This window comes from Pagrus pagrus, assembly GCF_965226575.1.
Source record: "Pagrus pagrus genome assembly, chromosome: 8".
NCBI classification, from domain to species: Eukaryota; Metazoa; Chordata; class Actinopteri; order Spariformes; family Sparidae; genus Pagrus; species Pagrus pagrus.
The window spans coordinates 28,285,876-28,304,796 of record NC_140192.1 but is presented as its reverse complement, the minus strand read 5'-3'; the positions used below and the strand labels follow the sequence as shown (position 1 = coordinate 28,304,796).

General features: G+C 39.3%; 2 protein-coding genes across 8 annotated transcripts in view; both read right to left on the bottom strand.

Annotated features, from left to right (window-relative positions):
* ep400 (E1A binding protein p400) overlaps nt 1–1,839 on the bottom strand; it is a 32,963-nt gene extending 31,124 nt beyond the window's left edge. For 4 of the 7 annotated variants that reach the window (XM_084360562.1, XM_084360563.1, XM_084360564.1 and 1 more), the window contains exon 1: nt 1,667–1,839. The gene's annotated coding sequence lies outside the window, so the exon portion shown is untranslated. The remainder of the gene's footprint in view (nt 1–1,666) is intronic. The other 3 variants (XM_084360565.1, XM_084360566.1, XM_084360567.1) reach the window with 1 other exon arrangement.
* A 1,061-nt stretch (nt 1,840–2,900) lies between these two features.
* Nucleotides 2,901–18,601, bottom strand: ulk1a (unc-51 like autophagy activating kinase 1a). Its single transcript, XM_084360355.1, has 27 exons — nt 18,141–18,601; nt 17,948–18,040; nt 17,820–17,861; nt 16,086–16,118; nt 15,959–15,995; nt 14,111–14,284; nt 13,941–14,014; nt 13,745–13,846; nt 12,663–12,721; nt 9,977–10,059; nt 9,839–9,889; nt 9,652–9,740; nt 9,388–9,544; nt 9,227–9,287; nt 8,920–9,009; nt 8,632–8,757; nt 8,401–8,540; nt 7,350–7,444; nt 7,018–7,139; nt 6,686–6,801; nt 6,314–6,421; nt 6,028–6,182; nt 5,764–5,939; nt 5,541–5,659; nt 4,159–4,316; nt 3,918–4,053; nt 2,901–3,766 (listed from the first exon to the last, which is right to left on the bottom strand). The coding sequence occupies exons 1-27, from the start codon at nt 18,228–18,230 to the stop codon at nt 3,723–3,725; spliced, it is 2,730 nt and encodes a 909-aa protein (XP_084216481.1). The 5' UTR covers nt 18,231–18,601; the 3' UTR covers nt 2,901–3,722.
* Nucleotides 18,602–18,921: the final 320 nt, after the last annotated feature.

Below are 18,921 nucleotides of genomic sequence, written 5' to 3'. Positions count from 1 at the left end.
GGCAATAAGTGAATTTAAAGCATTTAATGTGATTCAAAACTGCTCAAAAGGCTTAGTCTGATAGGTCAACAAAGTATTGCATATACTAGTAATGATTACATACCCAAATTACATCTAATCTGGTCCCATCTTAATGAATTGTAGTTGCCTAATGTGACAGTACATAGACAATATAAATGTCAGCTGTGAGAGAGAAGGTCATGCCATTCATTCCATATAAATAGATCAATATCTTGACATTAAATGACATACACTGAGATAGAGTATTTTCTCCATATCACCCACTAGTAGACATTACCAGTCTTATACATACACACTACGGCTGGATAATATGTCAATATTATATCATGATCATGATATGAGACTATATATTGTCTTAGATTTAGGATATGGTTACTCTGTAATATGGCACAAGTGTCACAGTACAGTAAAATTATGTAATTTTCTGAACTTACCACTGTAATACTTGTCTTTACAGACTTAGTCTTTATATCCACATTATTGATGGTTTTTTTTATCAAACATCTCATTTGGTTATCATTTTATGAAAGTACCAAAAGTCGTCCCTACATTTTAATAAATCTGGTCAAGATTATTGTGATATTTGATTTTTTTCACACAGTCCTAACATTTATGGATTACTTTTAAAATGTCGAGATAGATAGTGTATTTGGATTTTGCCAAAATATATTGTGATATTAAAAGCCATATCGCCCTGCCCAAATAATCACATACACACCCACAGATCCAAATACATTTGCACTAAATATGTAATCTAAAAATATTTTTGCCAGCTGCTGGGCAATACACTTCAAGCTTGACAGCTGGCACACCACATATTACCCTCTTCAAGCTGGACAGCTTGCACATCACATACTACAATGTGACCATCAGGTAAAGAAAGTGAGTGTTAATGGTAAAAAATGGTTGGTTTTTTTGCCAGGGCTACTACATTTAGGCGCAGAACATACACCTTGCAAATTAAGAGTAAAGACGTTTTAACTGTACATCTTTACCGTAACGTAGCCACAACCCATCTTTGCGCATCTTTAAGCGGCGCCGGAAAAAAATAAGCCCAATGTAATATCGACAGTCCTGTAATGAAAATGATGGGCTTGATCTATTCTTATCTGCGGATCTGTGTATCAGCCCAAGCCTACCTGCATTTTAAACAAAGGTTATGTACCGATGCTTGTGATGGTGATGTGCACTGTTGCCATTAGCCTATTACAGTGAATTATAACGTTAGCGTTGAAAGATTAGCAAGTTAGCAGCAAACCACTCGTATTTACGCCGCAATAACGACATTATATTGACGACCAAAATGACCCACATAAAGCAATTTTCATTGTTTGTCATGGCGTTAACGTTAGCGCTCACTTCCAGTTTTGGTCCGGGGCGTAACGTTAGCTAGCGCTAGCTAGTTTGTAGCAATTGTCCTAATAATAAGGTATTAGTGTATGGCTGGGTAATAAATATACTGAAAGTATGTTACAAATATCAAACTGTAACATCCGCAATACTGCTGTCTGTGCCATTTCGTTAATTAAACTGATCCTTGCCACGGGACGCGTGATAGCCAATGCTAATGATGTTAGCTTGTTATTGCTAACAGGCCAGCTGCCAATGAATAAATACATTTTATCAATTCAACTGTGTTACTTACAGGGAATGGGGCTTCTGTAGAAGTTTCATAAATCCTAAGTCATATTTACAATAATTTTCGTGCTCTAACAACTGTTATTCCACGAAAAAATAAAATATCGATATTGCTAGCGGCTATTCAATGTTTTGGAGCTAATTTCATTCAGCAACATGGCGACCGCAGCAACCTTTGTGTAACCCGGATGTCGTTCCCACTCTCCAGGAAACGCTGCTAAGGCTGCATAAAGGCATTTGTTTCAGTCATAAAGTCGCACTTTTTGCAGTGTTTCCAACATATGCATCTAGCACCACGTCCGTTTCTGAAATGTGACCGCCGCTGCTGAATTTGTATTTCTTCACGAGAGGAGGAAAGTGGAGGAGAAGAGAGGAGCGGGGGGTTGGAGAGGGTTGTGTTTATCTTATAGTTAGCCGGTATTATTTTGCGCTACGGACGCTTCATATAGCTACAGGTCAGTTAACACACCTGCAAGTAAAAGAAGCATATCATATTCACCAACACCAACACTTATAAATAAACCATAGAAACGGAAGGGACTCTGTCTACTAATGTTGGATTTTTTCTCTCGCTACTGACGCTTCATATCTAGATCAAGTCACACGCACGAATAAAACATGAGGCATTTAAACGAGGAACGTTACGCTTACCTGGATATGGACTTACTGTGCGTGAGGGACACCGTGGTGCTACAGCTGTCAATCAACGACCTTTGATCCTCAGATAATAATGATTATTTAGACCATATTCATAAAAGACCGTTATAAATTATTATAGTTATTTTATCACTGAAAATGTTGATGGTTATTTAAATCAGCTCTGTTTATTAATACAACTCTGTAGTGATGCTAGTTAACTCTAGAAAAAAGGAGTTAAGAATGAATAACTTCAGACTAACGGACAACTAGCTAGCCACACCCAGTTCATAGAAACGGTCACTTAGTGAGTGACAGGCGTCACACATAAAATAATAGGCTAGCTTGTTTGCTAAATCACATAGGCGCAAATCCAAGACCCCCCATCCTGGGAAAAACATAATTTGAGCCCCCTGTCCTTACAGCCCTGATGCTATGACCGAGAGAAACACCGCTGCTACCACTCCATTACAGAGGGATTAGTTGGTCTAATGGTGACCAGAATGGACAACATTGTATTTCAAATCAGATGTAGCAAACTTAACTAGGCTAAGACATACTGATGTAATCATGTAAACTGAAAACGAACTGAAGAGGATCCAAACTTCTAACAATAAATATTATTTATTTTCACCACACAGTGTTTAACAACTCATTTTTGGCAAATGTGTCCAGCAGTCATAAAATAAAAGTAAAAAAGGCACTTTGATAAAATCTGACAAACTTCTGTTCTAACACACTGAAATGCACAAACATTGTTTTTACATGTAATTGTAATAACCTTGTGTACAGCCAGACAACAATCATGTACAAACTCATTCATAAATCAGCACGATATTTTGACATTAACCCAAACAGCTGAAAAATTAACTAATGTCCACACATATACACAAGCAGCAGATAAACATGATCAATGTGGCATGCTGTGATGAAAAATATACAAAAAGCAGGCAGTTTTACTGTTACTGCTACACATTGCTATATTTGGTCATCTCATCCAAAATATTCTGCCTCCTGTTGGCTAGTGAACTTTTCCTACACATAACACAAACACTTCAAATACAAACAATAACTACATAATCTTTGTTTCAAGTACAACAGATTTTAAATCGGTTATTATTTAAGCCTATTATTTCAAGTGCAGAACACAAAACAACTTGCTTACATAAACAGTCTAACAAAACAACACAAATACTGAAAACAATTTACCTGATCAGAGTTCAAACAATCATAACACAATCTGTCTTGTTTGTGCATTTATGTAAAGATTACAGACTGGGTGGTGGGAGAAGAGCAGATGCTCTAGTGGTCGTTTCCCTTAAGACAGATCAAAGTGCTTGTGTGTACTGACAGTTAAGGAGGATCCATCTACATTGAGTAGAGATGGATGAGGCAAGATAATGCAGTTGTGGAGCTTATGGATACTGTTAAGTCTGCAGAGCAGAAAGGCGTCGCTCGATACACTTCTTACCTGTAAGCAACAAAAAGATTGAAGATTGAAGTTTGGATTAAAATATAACAAGTCAAGATCACTTAACAAGTTCATTCATACAGTATGTGGTCTGATTCTGGCATTTTAAACTTTCAACCTGTGGTTTGTGTGTCAACATGCTACTACATACATTTATCTATGCTGTCAATGTCCTTTTGCTCTGTGATGATCCGGGACAGACCCTCCATCAGCAAAATGGCTTTATGGTAGCGCTGGACTGATGCTGTGCCATAGTGGAACATCTCATCTAAAGCAGCAGACTGCACCTGAAGGCATGAAGAAAACACACATTAAGATTTAGATCAACATGCAGGTCGGATAGAATCTGATTTTGAGTGAAAATCAACATCACTGCTGTGAGGTAAAGTCACCATGTGCACAGTGTGGCTGTAGATGAGCTTCTCAGCTGTCAGTCCATTGAAGCGGTCCATAAGCTTCTGTTTGTCAAGCAAGAAGGTCTGCAGTCGATGGTTGAGGGAACGACAGTATGTTACACAGTTCTTGTACAATTCATTCAGTTTCTTGATCACTGCATAAAGGAAAAGTAAAGACATTGAATTAATTTATATTAGAGCCCAACCAATACAGGATTTTTTCTTTTATAATCTTTTATTAGATATACACTGCTCAAAAAAATAAAGGGAACACTAATCAGACATCAGATCTTGATGAACTAATTATTCAAGTTGAAAATCTTTACTGATGTACATTGTATAGCTTGTTGAGAACAAAATGACGGAACAACGGTCAGTGGAAACCAAAATCATCAACCCACTGAGAGCTGGATTCAAAATCACACTGAAAATCATAGTAAAATATTGAAATCACAGACTGATCCAACTTGTTTGAATTTTATCACAGCAACTCATAATGTGACTCAGTAGTGTGTATGGCCCCAAAGTGCCTGTATGCACTACACACTCTGGCCACATGAGCCCGGGCATTGTCCTGCACCAGGAGGAACCCAGGGCCCACTGCACCAGAGGAAGGTCTGACAGTCGCTCTGATGATTTCATCCCAGTACCTAACAGTAGTCAGGGTACCGTTGGCTATGTCATGGAAGTCAATCTCTTGTGCTTCCTAAATGGACAGACTGATATCCCTGAAGTTTAACTGACTTGGTGTTATACTGTGATGATTAAGTGTTCCCTTAATTTTTTTGAGCAGTCTATATACACAGAATATATACTGGTACATGAAAAAACGTGTGAATTGTGACGTTTATGCAGCATCTTTCTCCAGAATCGCTTTAAAAGTCTGCCTACATAGTGTTGCCAGAAAAAAAAACAAAAAAACAACAACTTGCGTTTTATTTATGTTTTGTTTTCAAAATTTTTTACTCAATTTTTACAAATGGAGCCAAAGGTTTTTACAGCATGTGGAGAAGATTGTCTACTTTTGTCTACTCTTTTTACTACTAAAATGTCCAGCCAAATATACCTGGATGGCCGTCCCAAGTAAAGTGTGGGAAAGGCTGTATATGTAATGAAGGCAGGATATTTTACAGTTTAACAATAAACTTTCTTGTCCAAAAATGACGTACACATTACCCCACATTAGCCCCAAGACCCTATCCTTCAACATATGGGCCGATACGAATATGTCTGTGATCAATATATCTCTAATTATAATAATTATGATAAATATAAACCGACTCTTGTCATCAAGCTTCAACATGAAATGCCAGACTATATCTAGCAGACTTTCAAGTCTACATTAGGTGAGTATCCTAAACCAGAGGTCACTGTCTCACCTTGTTTGACTGTAGTAGAGGGACAAAGTTGGCCTTGTTTGATGTTCTCTTTAGCAGTGTGCAGCGCTGATGACAGAAACTCTTCAGCCTTCATGTACAACACTAACTGCTCTGCATAGCTGGAATATGCAAATAAAAAACACAAGTCATTCATGAGAAGATTTGTGAAGGAAGGGAGCTGCTGTACATTTTGAGAACATGTAAAAAGCTTCACGCATCTCACCTCCATTCTTTACTCAGAAGGCTGATCTGATCCGTCACCAAGCTCTGCTCTAGAAAAGAGACATCAGGACTGTTGATGGCACTCAGCCCCAGGTCCTTAGAAGAAGCCAATTCCATGACACAGTGGACAAAAGCCAAGGTGAAACGCAGCTCACTCAGAGCATCAGTATGAGCCTGCTGTGAAAAGATAAGATAAAATAATGAAACGTGTGGATTTTCAATTAGTCTATTCACCTCAAACTATCATCATAGTATTTGTCTGTACCTCCATCAGTGTATCTTCAGGGAGCGCTGGAGGGTTAAAAACCAGGCTGCTTTGTGGAGTGGCATCCATGGCTTCAGTCTCACTATTTCTGCGGCTTCCTCCCTGGAGACGGCGGCTGTTCAGCAGCCAGGCTGAGTTAATGTAGTTAGGTGAGCCTGTGTTTAAGACAAAGACAAATAAAACTTAACCCTCAACAGCTCAAATACAAGTAAAGGAGAGAGCATGGGGATCACTGATGACACATTTTAGGTTTACAGAAAATATTCAGGGTAGTTAGAAAGGTAACCTGTGAACACCGGAGGAGAGTCTCCTTTGGATGGAGAACCCATTGTGAAGATTGTAGGAGGTGGGCTGTCTGAGTACGGAGAGCCTCTATGACAACCAGTAGGAGGAGCTGTAGGAGCAAATAAGAAGAGTTGCAGTCAAATGTCACCTGAACTGCAGCCCAGTAAATTACACGGTTAAAATATGTGTTTATTTCCAAATTGGCATTGATTTCATTATTACATAATGCTTTCCCTCTGCATGACTTAATGGTGGTGTTAAACTGGCCCATACCAGTAGAAGCTTAACCATATTTGGCTATGAAATATATATACCCACCATAGTCTTGTGATGAAAGACAAACAGTATCAGTAAGAAATCATTGGACTGATACCTGTTATATCCATGCTTCTCTCGCAGTTGAGGCTCTCATCACTTCCCTCTTCAAAAAGGTGACCTCCAAAGGCCGCCTTCAGCAGCATGTCAGACAGCCTGCCTGTGCTCAACGATCTGGACATTCAATACAGCCACAGACACCATCGAGAGAGTTTAATAATTTATCAGATGGCACATCTTTGATACTGTGTGACAGGTGCCAGGTGAAAAGCATAGTCTCAATTAGATTTGGATTATTGACACACACTATTGTCATATGATTTTGCAGGATTATTATGTACATATGCTTGTTTTATTCCAGTAATATAAAAAATATTATACTGTTCTGACCTTTTAAAAGGGCCCTTTTTATTGGCTGATTTCCTGCTCATGTTTGTCTGGGAAGCAGGAGATGCACCAAGGGATTGCAGGTCTGAAACTGTCCTGTTTCGGTTTGGCATTCTTGACTGAACCTGTTGAAACAGAAATTAAGGATCAGAGATATATTATTGCTAACATGTATATTGGACAGTTAAAAAAAAATTCTACTGTGTGAGTTGCTTGTAGTTATCAGTCACTTTTCATGTTTTGAAGAGAGATGTGCACATTGTGAAACAAAAATGTGGACTGACATGACGCTTTAGATGTCCTGTTTCTGTAATAAGGATGTTTTAGAAGCTGACCTTGGGGCTTGACTGCATGTCAGGAGAGCCAATGAGCAGTCCAGTTCTTGTGCTGAGCGGGAGAGTCTGCTCCGAGGTCTTTGGGGTCATTCCCACTGAATTAATTAGAGTTTTATAAAGATTAAACCATTAGCAGAAACAGGCCTGTTTAGTAAGTCGTCAGTGCTCATAACAGTATCACTAACACTGAATGAAACAAGCTCAGGCATGTTCTCTGGGTGTTGTCATAAGGCTTGAATAAAAGGCAGAGTATAAGTGGTTACAGAGAAAATCAAACATAAACACTTCACCACAAAACAACTCAGAAAATTTACTGAATGTGACATATTTCAGATGGTGGAATTTGTGTTAACACCCGTAAGGCCCTGGTGGTCAACAAGTGACAATCAATTGACAAATTCCCATGTAATGTCTAAAGCTGTGGCAGTGAGAGCTGCGAAAGAGCTCTGCTTAAAGGAACAGTCCACCCAAAAATTAAAAACAGTCCATGCCCATGGAAAGTCAGGTGAAGTGTCATGGTCCAACATTTCTGGAGATACAAAGCAAAACAGCGTAACAGCATTCCCTGATACAACTGAAGTAGCTCGAGTGGAATGGATGATTTAAACATAAAAAAACAACTGAAAATAAACATAAAATGGCTTCATGCAGCTCATCCTGCAGTCCTCAGCTGAAAGCGTTAGCACGCACCCTGTCACCTGTAATGTGTCATGTAGTCAACCAACCCTTGGGATCTTGGGGCTTCCAGAGACTAGTATTTCATCGGACGAGCTGTTTGGAGCCATTTTATGTTTTTTCAGTTGTTTTTTATGTTTTAAAACAAGTCCCTAGCTACTTCAGTTGTTAAGGAGAATGCTGCAATGCTGTTTTGCTGTAAAGCTCCAGAAATGTTTTGCAGACTACAAAAAATAAAAACTATAAAACTATTGAAACTATAAAAAAAAAACAATGTTTCATCGACATGAGTAGATAATGACTGAATTTTCATTTTTGGGTAAATTGACCCTTTTACAAAAACTAGGTAAAATAGAAAGCTGATTGAGATGCCCACCTAGCGGGGAGAACTGGTGTGGGTGAGCTCCTCCAGTTACCAGCCTTGGGGAATTGAGAAGAAATCCTGGGCCTGAAGCTCTACAGCCTCCACATTGTGGGGAGTTTTCCCTGCTGCTGCCAGCACAGCAGAGTGTGACCCTGCATGACAGGAGACAGAGTCAGACAAAGACAGAAGAGAATAGTAAATAACAAGACACTGAGGCGGTTGCAGCTGAGGGGCTATACATGCCTGGTGGAGCCATGCAAGCCGGCAGGTTGCAGGTTCTGTTCCATTCGTTGGTAGTTTTGGATCTGAGTTGGGACAGGAATGGGCACTGTCTGGCTGCACTTACGGCCAACAAATTCCTCAGGCTTGCTGCAAGGATGAAAGAGGAAGCAAAAGAATAAGACACACAGGAATGTGCAGTTAAAAGTGATTTACACTTAGCACAATCACTTATTCTTAGCTTAATCATCTATCTCAGAACACTTTTATCTTCATCCCACCAGAATCTAAACCTGCTGGGGTTTCTCTTACCTAATAGGCTTGGAGGGAGAATGCAGTAGGGGAGAGGGTGGAGGTGTCTTTCCTGCAGCTCCGGGGCCTCTCTCAGCCAGTACTGAGCACCTACAGAAAGATATTTGTTAGCTCTGTCTACATAAATTAAAAATATTTAACAACATTAATTTAGCATTGGACTTTTAAACAACTCTGCATTCTTTGTACAAATGTGAGATGATTGTTTTTTTCTACAACATAGCAAGGAAACTATTTGTTTATTTTTTCAAAAATGAACACATTTTAAGATATATAACTGACGCAATATTGTGGTGTGACTACTCACCCACTGTATATCAGGCAACTCTCAAGGGGTGACCCGACTTCCACCTCACATGTGTACTCACCTACAAAGCAGAAAGATTGAAATAGTCAGACCCCTAAGTGCTGATGTGAAGACCTGCACAATAAAAAAAAGCCAGATATCTGTAGAGTAAGACGTCTTACTGGGAAACTGGGCAGGCACCATGACGTATTCCTCTGTGCATGATGAGGTGCTCCGACTGTCTTGATTGGGTATTTCTTTCAGCAGGAAGGCGGGGGGGATCTGTGTAGGGGAATAGCGTGCTTTCGGCTGAAGTTGGTGTATCTCTCCATCGGAATGCTAAGAGAGTTGAAAATAAACTACGATAAATTACAGGGAAACAAACACATTTGGAGTGTGCTGTATTTCACATCTTTTACAAATTCACAATATAAAGGTCTACCCACTTGAGGGGAGGCCAGGTGGGATGCGGAGGAGCTGCTGGAGGAACTCCCCGAGCCTGAACTGGGGTAGGAGAGCAAGGGAGCTGGAGAGCCTGTCAAGAAAAAAATAAATGTGGTTGTGTTAAGACCCCGGCTACATCATCTTTATTGATTCTAAGTTGCACTGAGACAAGTGAGATGCACTCTGTACTTTTCTTTGTGGATGAACTCGTCTCCAAGAAAGGATGGTGGAAAAACTCATCTGTAAATGTAAAGATTCAGATGTTAGGGATTGAATCAAACGTAGTTATGAAAAGAGGTTCTGAATGTTAAAAAGCAGCAGGCTCACCAAAGCTGATCCGCTCTCTGTGGTTTCTCTGTAGCAGCCCCATCAGAAGGTGTCTTAAGTTACAAGAAGTCTCCTTTGGGATGCTGGGAAAGTACAAAGGTTTCCTATTTAGACTGACTGTTTTGATTGGCCAGAATAATCCTGTTAAAATAAATGATGTGAAAAAAAACAAAATGCTGTTGACCAAACAAGATATGTGAGAGGCTCATCCCAAGAATTTTAGATAAACAATACAAATCCAGGAAGAGAGGAAAATCATCAGCTGGGTTCACCTCTGCAGCAGCTTTGTACAGTGTGTTGAATGTGTTCATGTTGATAGAGCACGCTAAGGGTGGGAAATATATTGATATTATAACTTTATTGTGATATGAAACTATATATCATCTTAGTTTTGTTATATTGTGATATGGCATAAGTGTGGCCTTTTCCTGGTTTTAAAAGCTGCTTTATTGTTTTATTTGGTTTTGTAAAGCACTTTGTTACTTTGTTTTGAAAGGTTTTTTTTAAGGTTGTCGCAATATCCCAGTATAATATTGTGTGACTAATCCAGCACCGATTTCAGGCCCTGTGGATCTTTTGTTTATAAGCTCATCTGGCTGCCTTTTCACTATTCATTCGGGGTAATTGTTCTTTATGTGCACTTTTTATACAGTTATAGTTGCAGACTCTCCCTCCACAACCCCCCACATGTGTATTTTGAATGTAATTTATATGCCAAAAAAAGTCAACAAAGTTTAAATTAGATTTGGCTGACATTTTTTTTTATCATAGATATCGCACTAATATCATTATTGTGAATTTTTTGTGAATTGTGACAGCCCTAATTCAGATATATATTGTGTATTGCTATTAGGGTTGCAGCAATATAGCGGTTTCAAAGTATACTGTGGTATGAAAACCAATGGTTTTGTCTGTCAGGACATAATGTTTTGTACAATTATAGTAAAGCCTTTGTTGAACTAAAAAAACCCTCTGTTTTAATGCCTTTAAGGGTCATTGAAACTGAAAATAATAATAATAATAATAATAATAAATGTGTTACACTGTGTAACATGATACCCTGAAACCCTGGCATTTTCTGACATGGTTATCATCCATTACAACCCTAATCAGGATATAGCCTAAAAATATCATGATATTATTTCAAGGCCATAGTGTCCAGCAACAGAACATGCTAATACAGTCCAGTTCCAAAGTGTGGGTAGCAGCCCCCTGGTTGGGCCGTGAAGGTACAGCAGGTGAGCCAACCTCAATCACAAAAATTTAAATTTTGTAATCAGGTTTGAAATTACTGTTAAGTATGTATGATTAAATATTAATATTTAAAAAGTACTTTAAAAAAACCTAACCCTATCCGGTGTGGTATGAAGTCTGTTTCATATTGCTATGTGTGCCATCTACCAATCATAACCTGCACCAATGGATGGCACTGCAGGAAAAACAATTCTGACTGGAGGGCAACATTATTTAACAGCTTCGACACAACTTATATTGCGTCAGTGAGGGAGAACTGTAACCGAATGCGTTTGTGTAATTTGCACTGCAATGTCTCTGGCTCATGTTCATACAGAATTGTTATGTTTTGTAACACTTTATCTTGGTGTGTTTATCAGTGTTTAGGTGCAATTTTTCCAATTTCAAATTGGGCTGCGTCATTTTTAAGCTTGTTGAATGGCTGTGCTAATATTTTGAACTTGCTGCTTCAGTGTGGTCCCTGTGTTTGCATTTTGTTGCAGATCTAAGTGGTGTTAAAGGAAATGATATTTAGGCCATTTGTGTATCATAAGCTCAGAGTGAGCTGTAAAATATGTGTGTTTTTAATCTGTTTTTATGGCTTTAGTGCAAAACCTCAGGGCGTCATGACACTCAGTGCAGACTGTATTTGTGTGTGTGTGTGTGTGTGTGTGTGTGTGTGTGTGTTTATGTCTGTGTGGAGCTATGTGGGCCATGTGGAAAATGATAGCCGTGCAGGCCACAAGCTAGCAGCTCAGGGCACGTTATATATAGAATGACAAGAAAACAACAAACCGTGGCTCCTCAAACACATGCACAGTCTTATCGTCTGGCTTTATCACTGTGAAAGATAAGTATGGCCACGAGCCAAACACAGGCTGGCAAAGTGCACCATGAAAACAGTGGAAAACAATCCATAAATTCCTTTGAATGCTTTCCAAGTCCAAGTTTTAAAAAGCCCCAGATGTCAAAATGACTTAAAATAGAGAACTAAAGGCATTTGTCAATGAAAAGACAAAGAGTTTCACATCACACATAGTCAGCATCTCATATATAGAAATATATGATAGGCAGGAGACTAGATATAGCATCATGCATCCGTTACATTTCTAAATATCATCTATGTGAGAGCAGCTGGTTGAGAAAGTTCTAGTTCTAGAGCCTGATCAGCCTGATCAGGTGCCTGTATCTGTTTCTTCCACATTAGGATTATTCTTAGGACTTATTGAGTGGTAATTATATATGCGTGCGTCTGTGTCTGTGGCATGTGATTCGTCAACCGTCCATGTGCACACCGAACATCATTCACATACACACACACTTGAGTGTGAGCCCAGAGAGATGACCAGTCATTCATCATATCTCCATGTAACACCTGTTTACACCTTCTTCCTGTGTGTGTGCAGTGTTTATGTATCAGTAGTTTGTGTGTGTTGGCGTGGGCTGCACTAACCTGGGTAAGAGGCTCCTGTTGGTTTCATAAAACAAACGGAGCTCCTGTGGTGTACTGGCCTGAACACAAACACAACAAACATGAGTTAAGCTGGAAATAGAACATGCATACGCAAACAAACAAACAAACCAGCAATCCTTACAAACAAGCATTTAAATAAATCATTGTGGAAAGTTCGATGGTTAATTTGATAATCTAATATAAAAAAATTGTTATGTCACAATGTAAACACAGATAATAAGTGGCTGTTTGATGAGCCCACTGAGGGCAACGAGGAATGCTTGGAAATGCCAGCTAAGCCAGCTAAGTAAACATCATCATCAGCAGCAGCAGCAGCTCACCTCACACTGACCCTTGGACTTATGTCAACTCACTGACCTGCCTCGCAGAAATAGTCTCTCCTCTCATTCTCAGGGAATATGTTTTCAAGGCAACATAAATAACCTCAATAGGTAGAAAAAGTCTAACAACAGAATGTTTCTTCCCCTTCAAATGCTAAACATGAGGATAAAAGTGTATTCCTGACCAAAGAAGGGACAAAACATTGGCACGTGCCTCTACATATATCACACCTGAGGCAATCTGCAAATAGCGGTGTCATCTGAGCAGCCACGTGAACAGTAAGAAGTAATACCCAGGGTTGTGAAGCAATATTTACTTTGGGTTCAGAAAAATGGCTCGCAGCCATTTCCACATGCCCCTCATCTGTAAACAAGACTCTTTCCTAACAAGTGGTCAGGCTGTTCCAGCTTTTTCCAACTAGTAACACTGGATATCAGAGAGTGTCACCCAGCAGGCAGGTGATGCTTAGTGCTTCTGTTGTGGATCATGTTCTTAGTGTTGTGAAAGGGGTGCATCATGTTCAGTTTAGTGTTGACAATAATGAGTCAACCCTTTCTAGGTATTAGGGCTGAAAAATAAATGGAAATGTTATTGGCCTACAAGTTGTTCTAACTATGTGATGGATCTTAGTGAGCATTTGTTTGGCGAATTGCTAAACCCATTTACTGAATCTAAAAGTTTAAAAAGAGTAAAGCTACAGCTTCTGTATCTGCATGTATGTGTTTTTAAGTTCCACTCACATGAAATGGAGCCTTTCCAGTCAGACATTGGTACACAATCGTCCCTATGCTCCACAGATCAGCCTTGGCATCATAGTGCTGGGACATGATGACCTCGGGAGCCTGTGTCCAGACAAACAGCTTACAGCTTAAAGAGACACTCTGACATTACACCATGTTGGCACATTAAACTACAGTGAGAGACCTTAATACTTACCATGTACATGGGAGAGCCACACAGCGTGGCTGCCATAGTGTTTGTCTGGAGATGACGGGCAAACCCAAAGTCAGCTGGAGGGCAAGAGAATAAGTGTGTGATGACTCCATCGTCTTCCTTAAACCAACACAGATGCTACATTCAGCTTTGTTTAGACTAGAGGTCATTACCTATCTTGATGCAGGTGTTAATGGGACTGGACCTGCGTCCCTCTGGGTGGCAGAGCAAGATGTTCTGTGGTTTGAGGTCTCTGTGGAGGATGCCTTTGCTCTGCAGGATCTTCATGGCCTGAGCAATCTGCTGTAGGAATACGCGGATGGTATCCTCGCTTAACGTGCCCTTAGCTGAGGGTCAGAGGGATGAAATACATGAGATGAGACTTGAGGGAGTGCATGGCAGCATATAGATGTAAAGGTAATTGTGTCATCATCCACTACTATTTTGACTATTAATCAGTTATTAAAGGGCAACTCCACCAACTTTCAGCACTGAAATGTGTTTACTGGTCTTAAGGAGTACTACTGCATATGTGGAAAAGTAGTATAAAGCTGTTTGTGGCTCCAGAGGAAGCTGCATGTAATCTGATAAGTTGCATTGTATGTAATATAATAAATTGCAATCACTAGTGACAATGTATCAGATATCCAGCTTCCTCTGGAGCCACAAAAGGCTTTAAACAACATTTGTCACATATGCAGTAGTACTCATCAAGATCTGTAATAACACTTTAATGTGTAAAATTAGTGGAACTACACTTTGAGTCACTACTTTTTTATTTGGATTTGGATTTGGATGTTTTTAACGCACTGGTATCGGATCAGTCCTCGGTATTAGTCGATATGCATGTTCCGGTATTGGAATCAGCATCGGGAAGGAAAAAATGGTGTTGGAATATTTTCATTGTTGGTCAGACAAAGCTCATAATGTATAATGTAAGCATGTCAACTGGGACTTTGGGAAATAATATAGTAATAAATAAGTAAATCGGAATTTTTCACTATTTTCTAACATTTTATGGACCAAATAATGAATTGGGAAAACAAAAACAGATTAATAATAATAAACTGTAAGCTGCAGTCGTTTATCTTACGTAAAAGTTATTTATCTCTAATATGATGTAAGGTGAAGAATCTCGTCACCTCGGCGTGCGTCACTGCTATCATACTTCGTGGAACAGAATTTTGTTTACGATGTGGCTTCATTTGGAAGTTAATGCTAACCCCCCTCCGATTTCTTAGTATTTATAGCTGCAGTGTTTTTCCACCGGAGGACAGGGGATAAGTGAGTGACAGATGGGTGAGGTCATGTGGGTTCTCCGTGAACTGGGCCAAGTGTGACTGTGAGTGTTGTGCTGCAAGTAGGTGGATGTTCCTCCTTGGCAGGGACACAGAATGGGCAAGTGTACAAAATAAGAGACGCTGGCACGGTGGCAGACGCTTCACATCAGCATTTAAATAGACACATTGACTCTAACGAGGTAAATATATCCAGAGAAAGAAAATCAACTCCATCAACTCAGCTGCGTCATCAAATTTTGAAACAGGGTTTGAAACTTTAGGAGGGTGAAATTTCAGTCTGACAGTCAAGTGAGAGACTAAATGTGGTGAAATCACAAGGTGCATGGTTTCAACATAATTTATAGGAAAATCCTCACAAGCCACTTCTAGAGGTTTTATTTTATCTGGGTTAAGCACTTGGGAGTATTAAGTGATAATTTACTCAATGGCCTGTTGGAAACTTAAACCTGAATTCTGTGGTTGTTCTGCTCTGTCTCCTCAAAATCCTATTACTCCTTCAAAACACTGAAAAAGCTTAGCCAAGCCTCTTAATTAAAAGCCAAACTGGGCAGCCAGTACAACAGTAAGCTGCTCCAAACATAATTACAAGCAACAAACTGTGAATTTGATCCTTTAGTGCAACAGTAAGGAGTGATGTATGAATGTCTCCTTTTATGCTTTGAAATGGAAAACTTTACGGTTGTGATCTATATTAAACCATGCAGGATGTAGCGCACTTACAGTGAAGGTACTCTGCCAGGTCGCCTCCATTGCAGTACTGGATAGACAAGAAAGATGAGCATTAATAGAAGCTTTGAGATTTGCCTTGTTAACAAAACCAGACATAATCATTTCTAACAACGCTTACCTCCATGACGAGATACACACATCCCCCCATTTCCTGTTGATAAAATCAGATATAATGCAAATTAGCAATGGAAATATGCAAGAGCTGTAATGATAAGGAAATTAGTAGCCAGCTTATTTGATATTCGATTCAGCCTTTATCAAAAAAAAAAATCAAATATTGTCTTGTTCCAGCTTCTTAAATGTGAGGATTTGGTGCATTTCTTTGTCTTTGATGACAGTAAATGAAGAATCTTTGGGTTATGGACTATTGATTGGACAAATAAAAGCAATTAAAACAAGTCACTTTGGGCTCTAGGAAATTTGACGAGCATTTTTCTCAATTTATTTAAATTGAATAGACTTAACATTTACTTGATTAAGCGTAAAACTGATCTGCAGATGAATGAGAGAATGAAAATAATACTAATAACAAATATCAGATCCAAAGTTACTTTTAAACAGATGTGCTTAATGATAATAATACTGTACATCACATTTATTTTGTGTAGGGAGATTGGGAATTAAAACTAGATTTGCATAGAGTGCAACAATTAGTCAATTAAGCGATTAGTTGAGCAAAAGAAAAGTATTTGCCGACTATTTTGATAACTGACCAAAGACATTTTGAGTTTTGGACTGTTGGTTGGACAAAAGAAGCAAGTTAGAGATACCGCTTTGGACTTTTTCACATTTTTTTTGACATTTTATAAAATAAAAGATTCCTTGATTAATCATGAAACTAATCTGTGAAAATAATCTACATATTAATCAATAATGAAAATAATTTGTTGCAGCCCTAATTGTGGTTTATACCAACAATCCTTCGATGCCCTAACAGATTGTGCCGTAGGTTAGTGACACCAGCTCATTTCCTAGACTGAGTTCATTCTTTTTTGGCCAGTCATCAGCGGTGTTTCTAGAAATTCTGGGCCCCTCCCCAATTTGGCTCCCTGCTCCTTTGCTATTGAAAAGGTCACTAATACCGCTTTTCCACCAAACTAGCGGGTCTACACAGGTTTTTAAACATGGGTGCACACGCTAAAAATCACCTATTGACCCCATTCGCACCTCCCGCAGTATTTGGTGTATGTATGTACCTAACGAGTGCCTTTTGTTTGTCTTTTATGTCACAAAGTTGCAGCCAGTAGGGGCTGTGTACTGGTGTGAAACTTAAACAGTGTTAACCACTTGTCCATTATGGCTATTATGACACAATAAGTAGGTAGGTAGTACAATAGGTTGTAAAGGTAAGCAGGTAAAGTGACACGTTGCCGTCTACAAAAAGCCCTTGCAGCCTGACCTGAGGTGTATCATCAGCATCTCACAGCAGACGCACACCGTGTCTGCTGTGAGATGCTACTCAGACTCTTTGTTTGATAAGCCACTGTTTGACCGGCTGCACCCTGCCATCTGTCTGAAATAGTGAGAGATCAGCTCACCGGTGTCTGGCAGGTGTCAGTAAGATGAGAAGCAGAGAGCTCACACACTCACGCAAACTCAGATACAAGCAAATGGTTAATGTCCTGTGTTACACCTTACAGAGGAATCATTATCATGTTTAGATTCAGGATATCATATTAGGTGTTCCAAAATTCTACTCATCTTTTAGAGTAATTTGTTTAAAGTATCTCAAAAGAAATCTTCTATACAATATCAATTATATCAAAGTTTATTGCATGCATGTATTGCTGTTTAGATGCTGCTGATGAGTGTGAGTGAGCGGGAAGAAGGAGAAAAACAAAACATTGTTTACCTGAAAGTCGAGCAGTCTAACAATATTCTCATGTTTGAGTTCCTAGAAGAGATGGGAAAACATTGTAGTTAAAGTCACACAGACAGATTGACACAGTGTGTGGCAAGACATGAAAGACAACTTCTTACCTTTAATATCTTGATTTCTTTACCAAGCAGAGACTGTGATTTGGCCAAGTTTTTCTTGTTGATACACTTTACGGCAACTTCCCAGTCACGTTTCTTGAAAAGGTTCAAATAAAAAATAAAAAAGCAGGACATGAACACAGCAGAGAAACAATGACCAGGCAGATACTGATTTGTCTCAAAAAGTAAAAGTTACCTCTTTATGTCTGCCTTTGAACACAACAGCAAAGGCACCGTGACCAATCAGGTCTTTCCTGTTGAACTCAAACTTCCCAACAGACTCCATGGATAACAACAATAAACGCTTCAAAGTATCCGAGCAGCTTCAGGACGATACTTTTCCGACTGAGACACACGTACAGTCCCACGAGACGTCCCTCGAACCGGTAAATCCCATTTCATTGACGAATAATACTGTCTCGACGCGTGACGAGCTTTATAACCGAAGGGAATATCGATGACAACATTACGAAGTTTCCATCAACACAACAAGCTAAAAACAAACAACTGTATTTAAACTAAATATTAGCGGCACCACGTGCTTATTTAGCGGTTTAAATGAGTCCCGTTACGTCTATAGAAGTCAAAAGCCCACGTTCGTGTTCCTCGCAGCTGTTTGTATTCAGACACTGAGCTCAGATATTACTGTCTGCTTCACCTTTCTGCAGTTATTCATATCTCACGGTGAGCATGCGCAGACGGGCTGGCAGATGTTTGATGATGGCGCTTTCAGGGACAACTCGTAAAGTCGTAATTCAATGCCTCATTTTAGCAAGGACTTATTTTTAAGTGCTACATCAAGAGGGACTTATTTTCCAAAAGTAGTGTAAAGGTTGTCAGCGTGCAACACATTTTGCAGCAAATTATACAGTGATGAAATGTAACTAAGTAGCCTTCATTTACTCAAGTACTGAACTTACACTGAGTACACCTTTGATAGAGCATAGTAGCATGTATTACCTTTTTCTACTGCATTG

Excerpts from the sequence above, each read along its gene's own strand:
- ulk1a (XM_084360355.1), bottom strand. The coding sequence starts at position 18,230 with ATGGAGTCTGTTGGGAAGTTTGAGTTCAACAGGAAAGACCTGATTGGT. Across the intron at positions 8,758-8,919 it reads TCTCCCTCCAAGCCTATTAG|CAAGCCTGAGGAATTTGTTG; the intron begins GTAAGAGAAACC and ends TCATCCTTGCAG. Across the intron at positions 5,940-6,027 it reads CTGAAGATACACTGATGGAG|CAGGCTCATACTGATGCTCT; the intron begins GTACAGACAAAT and ends ATCTTTTCACAG.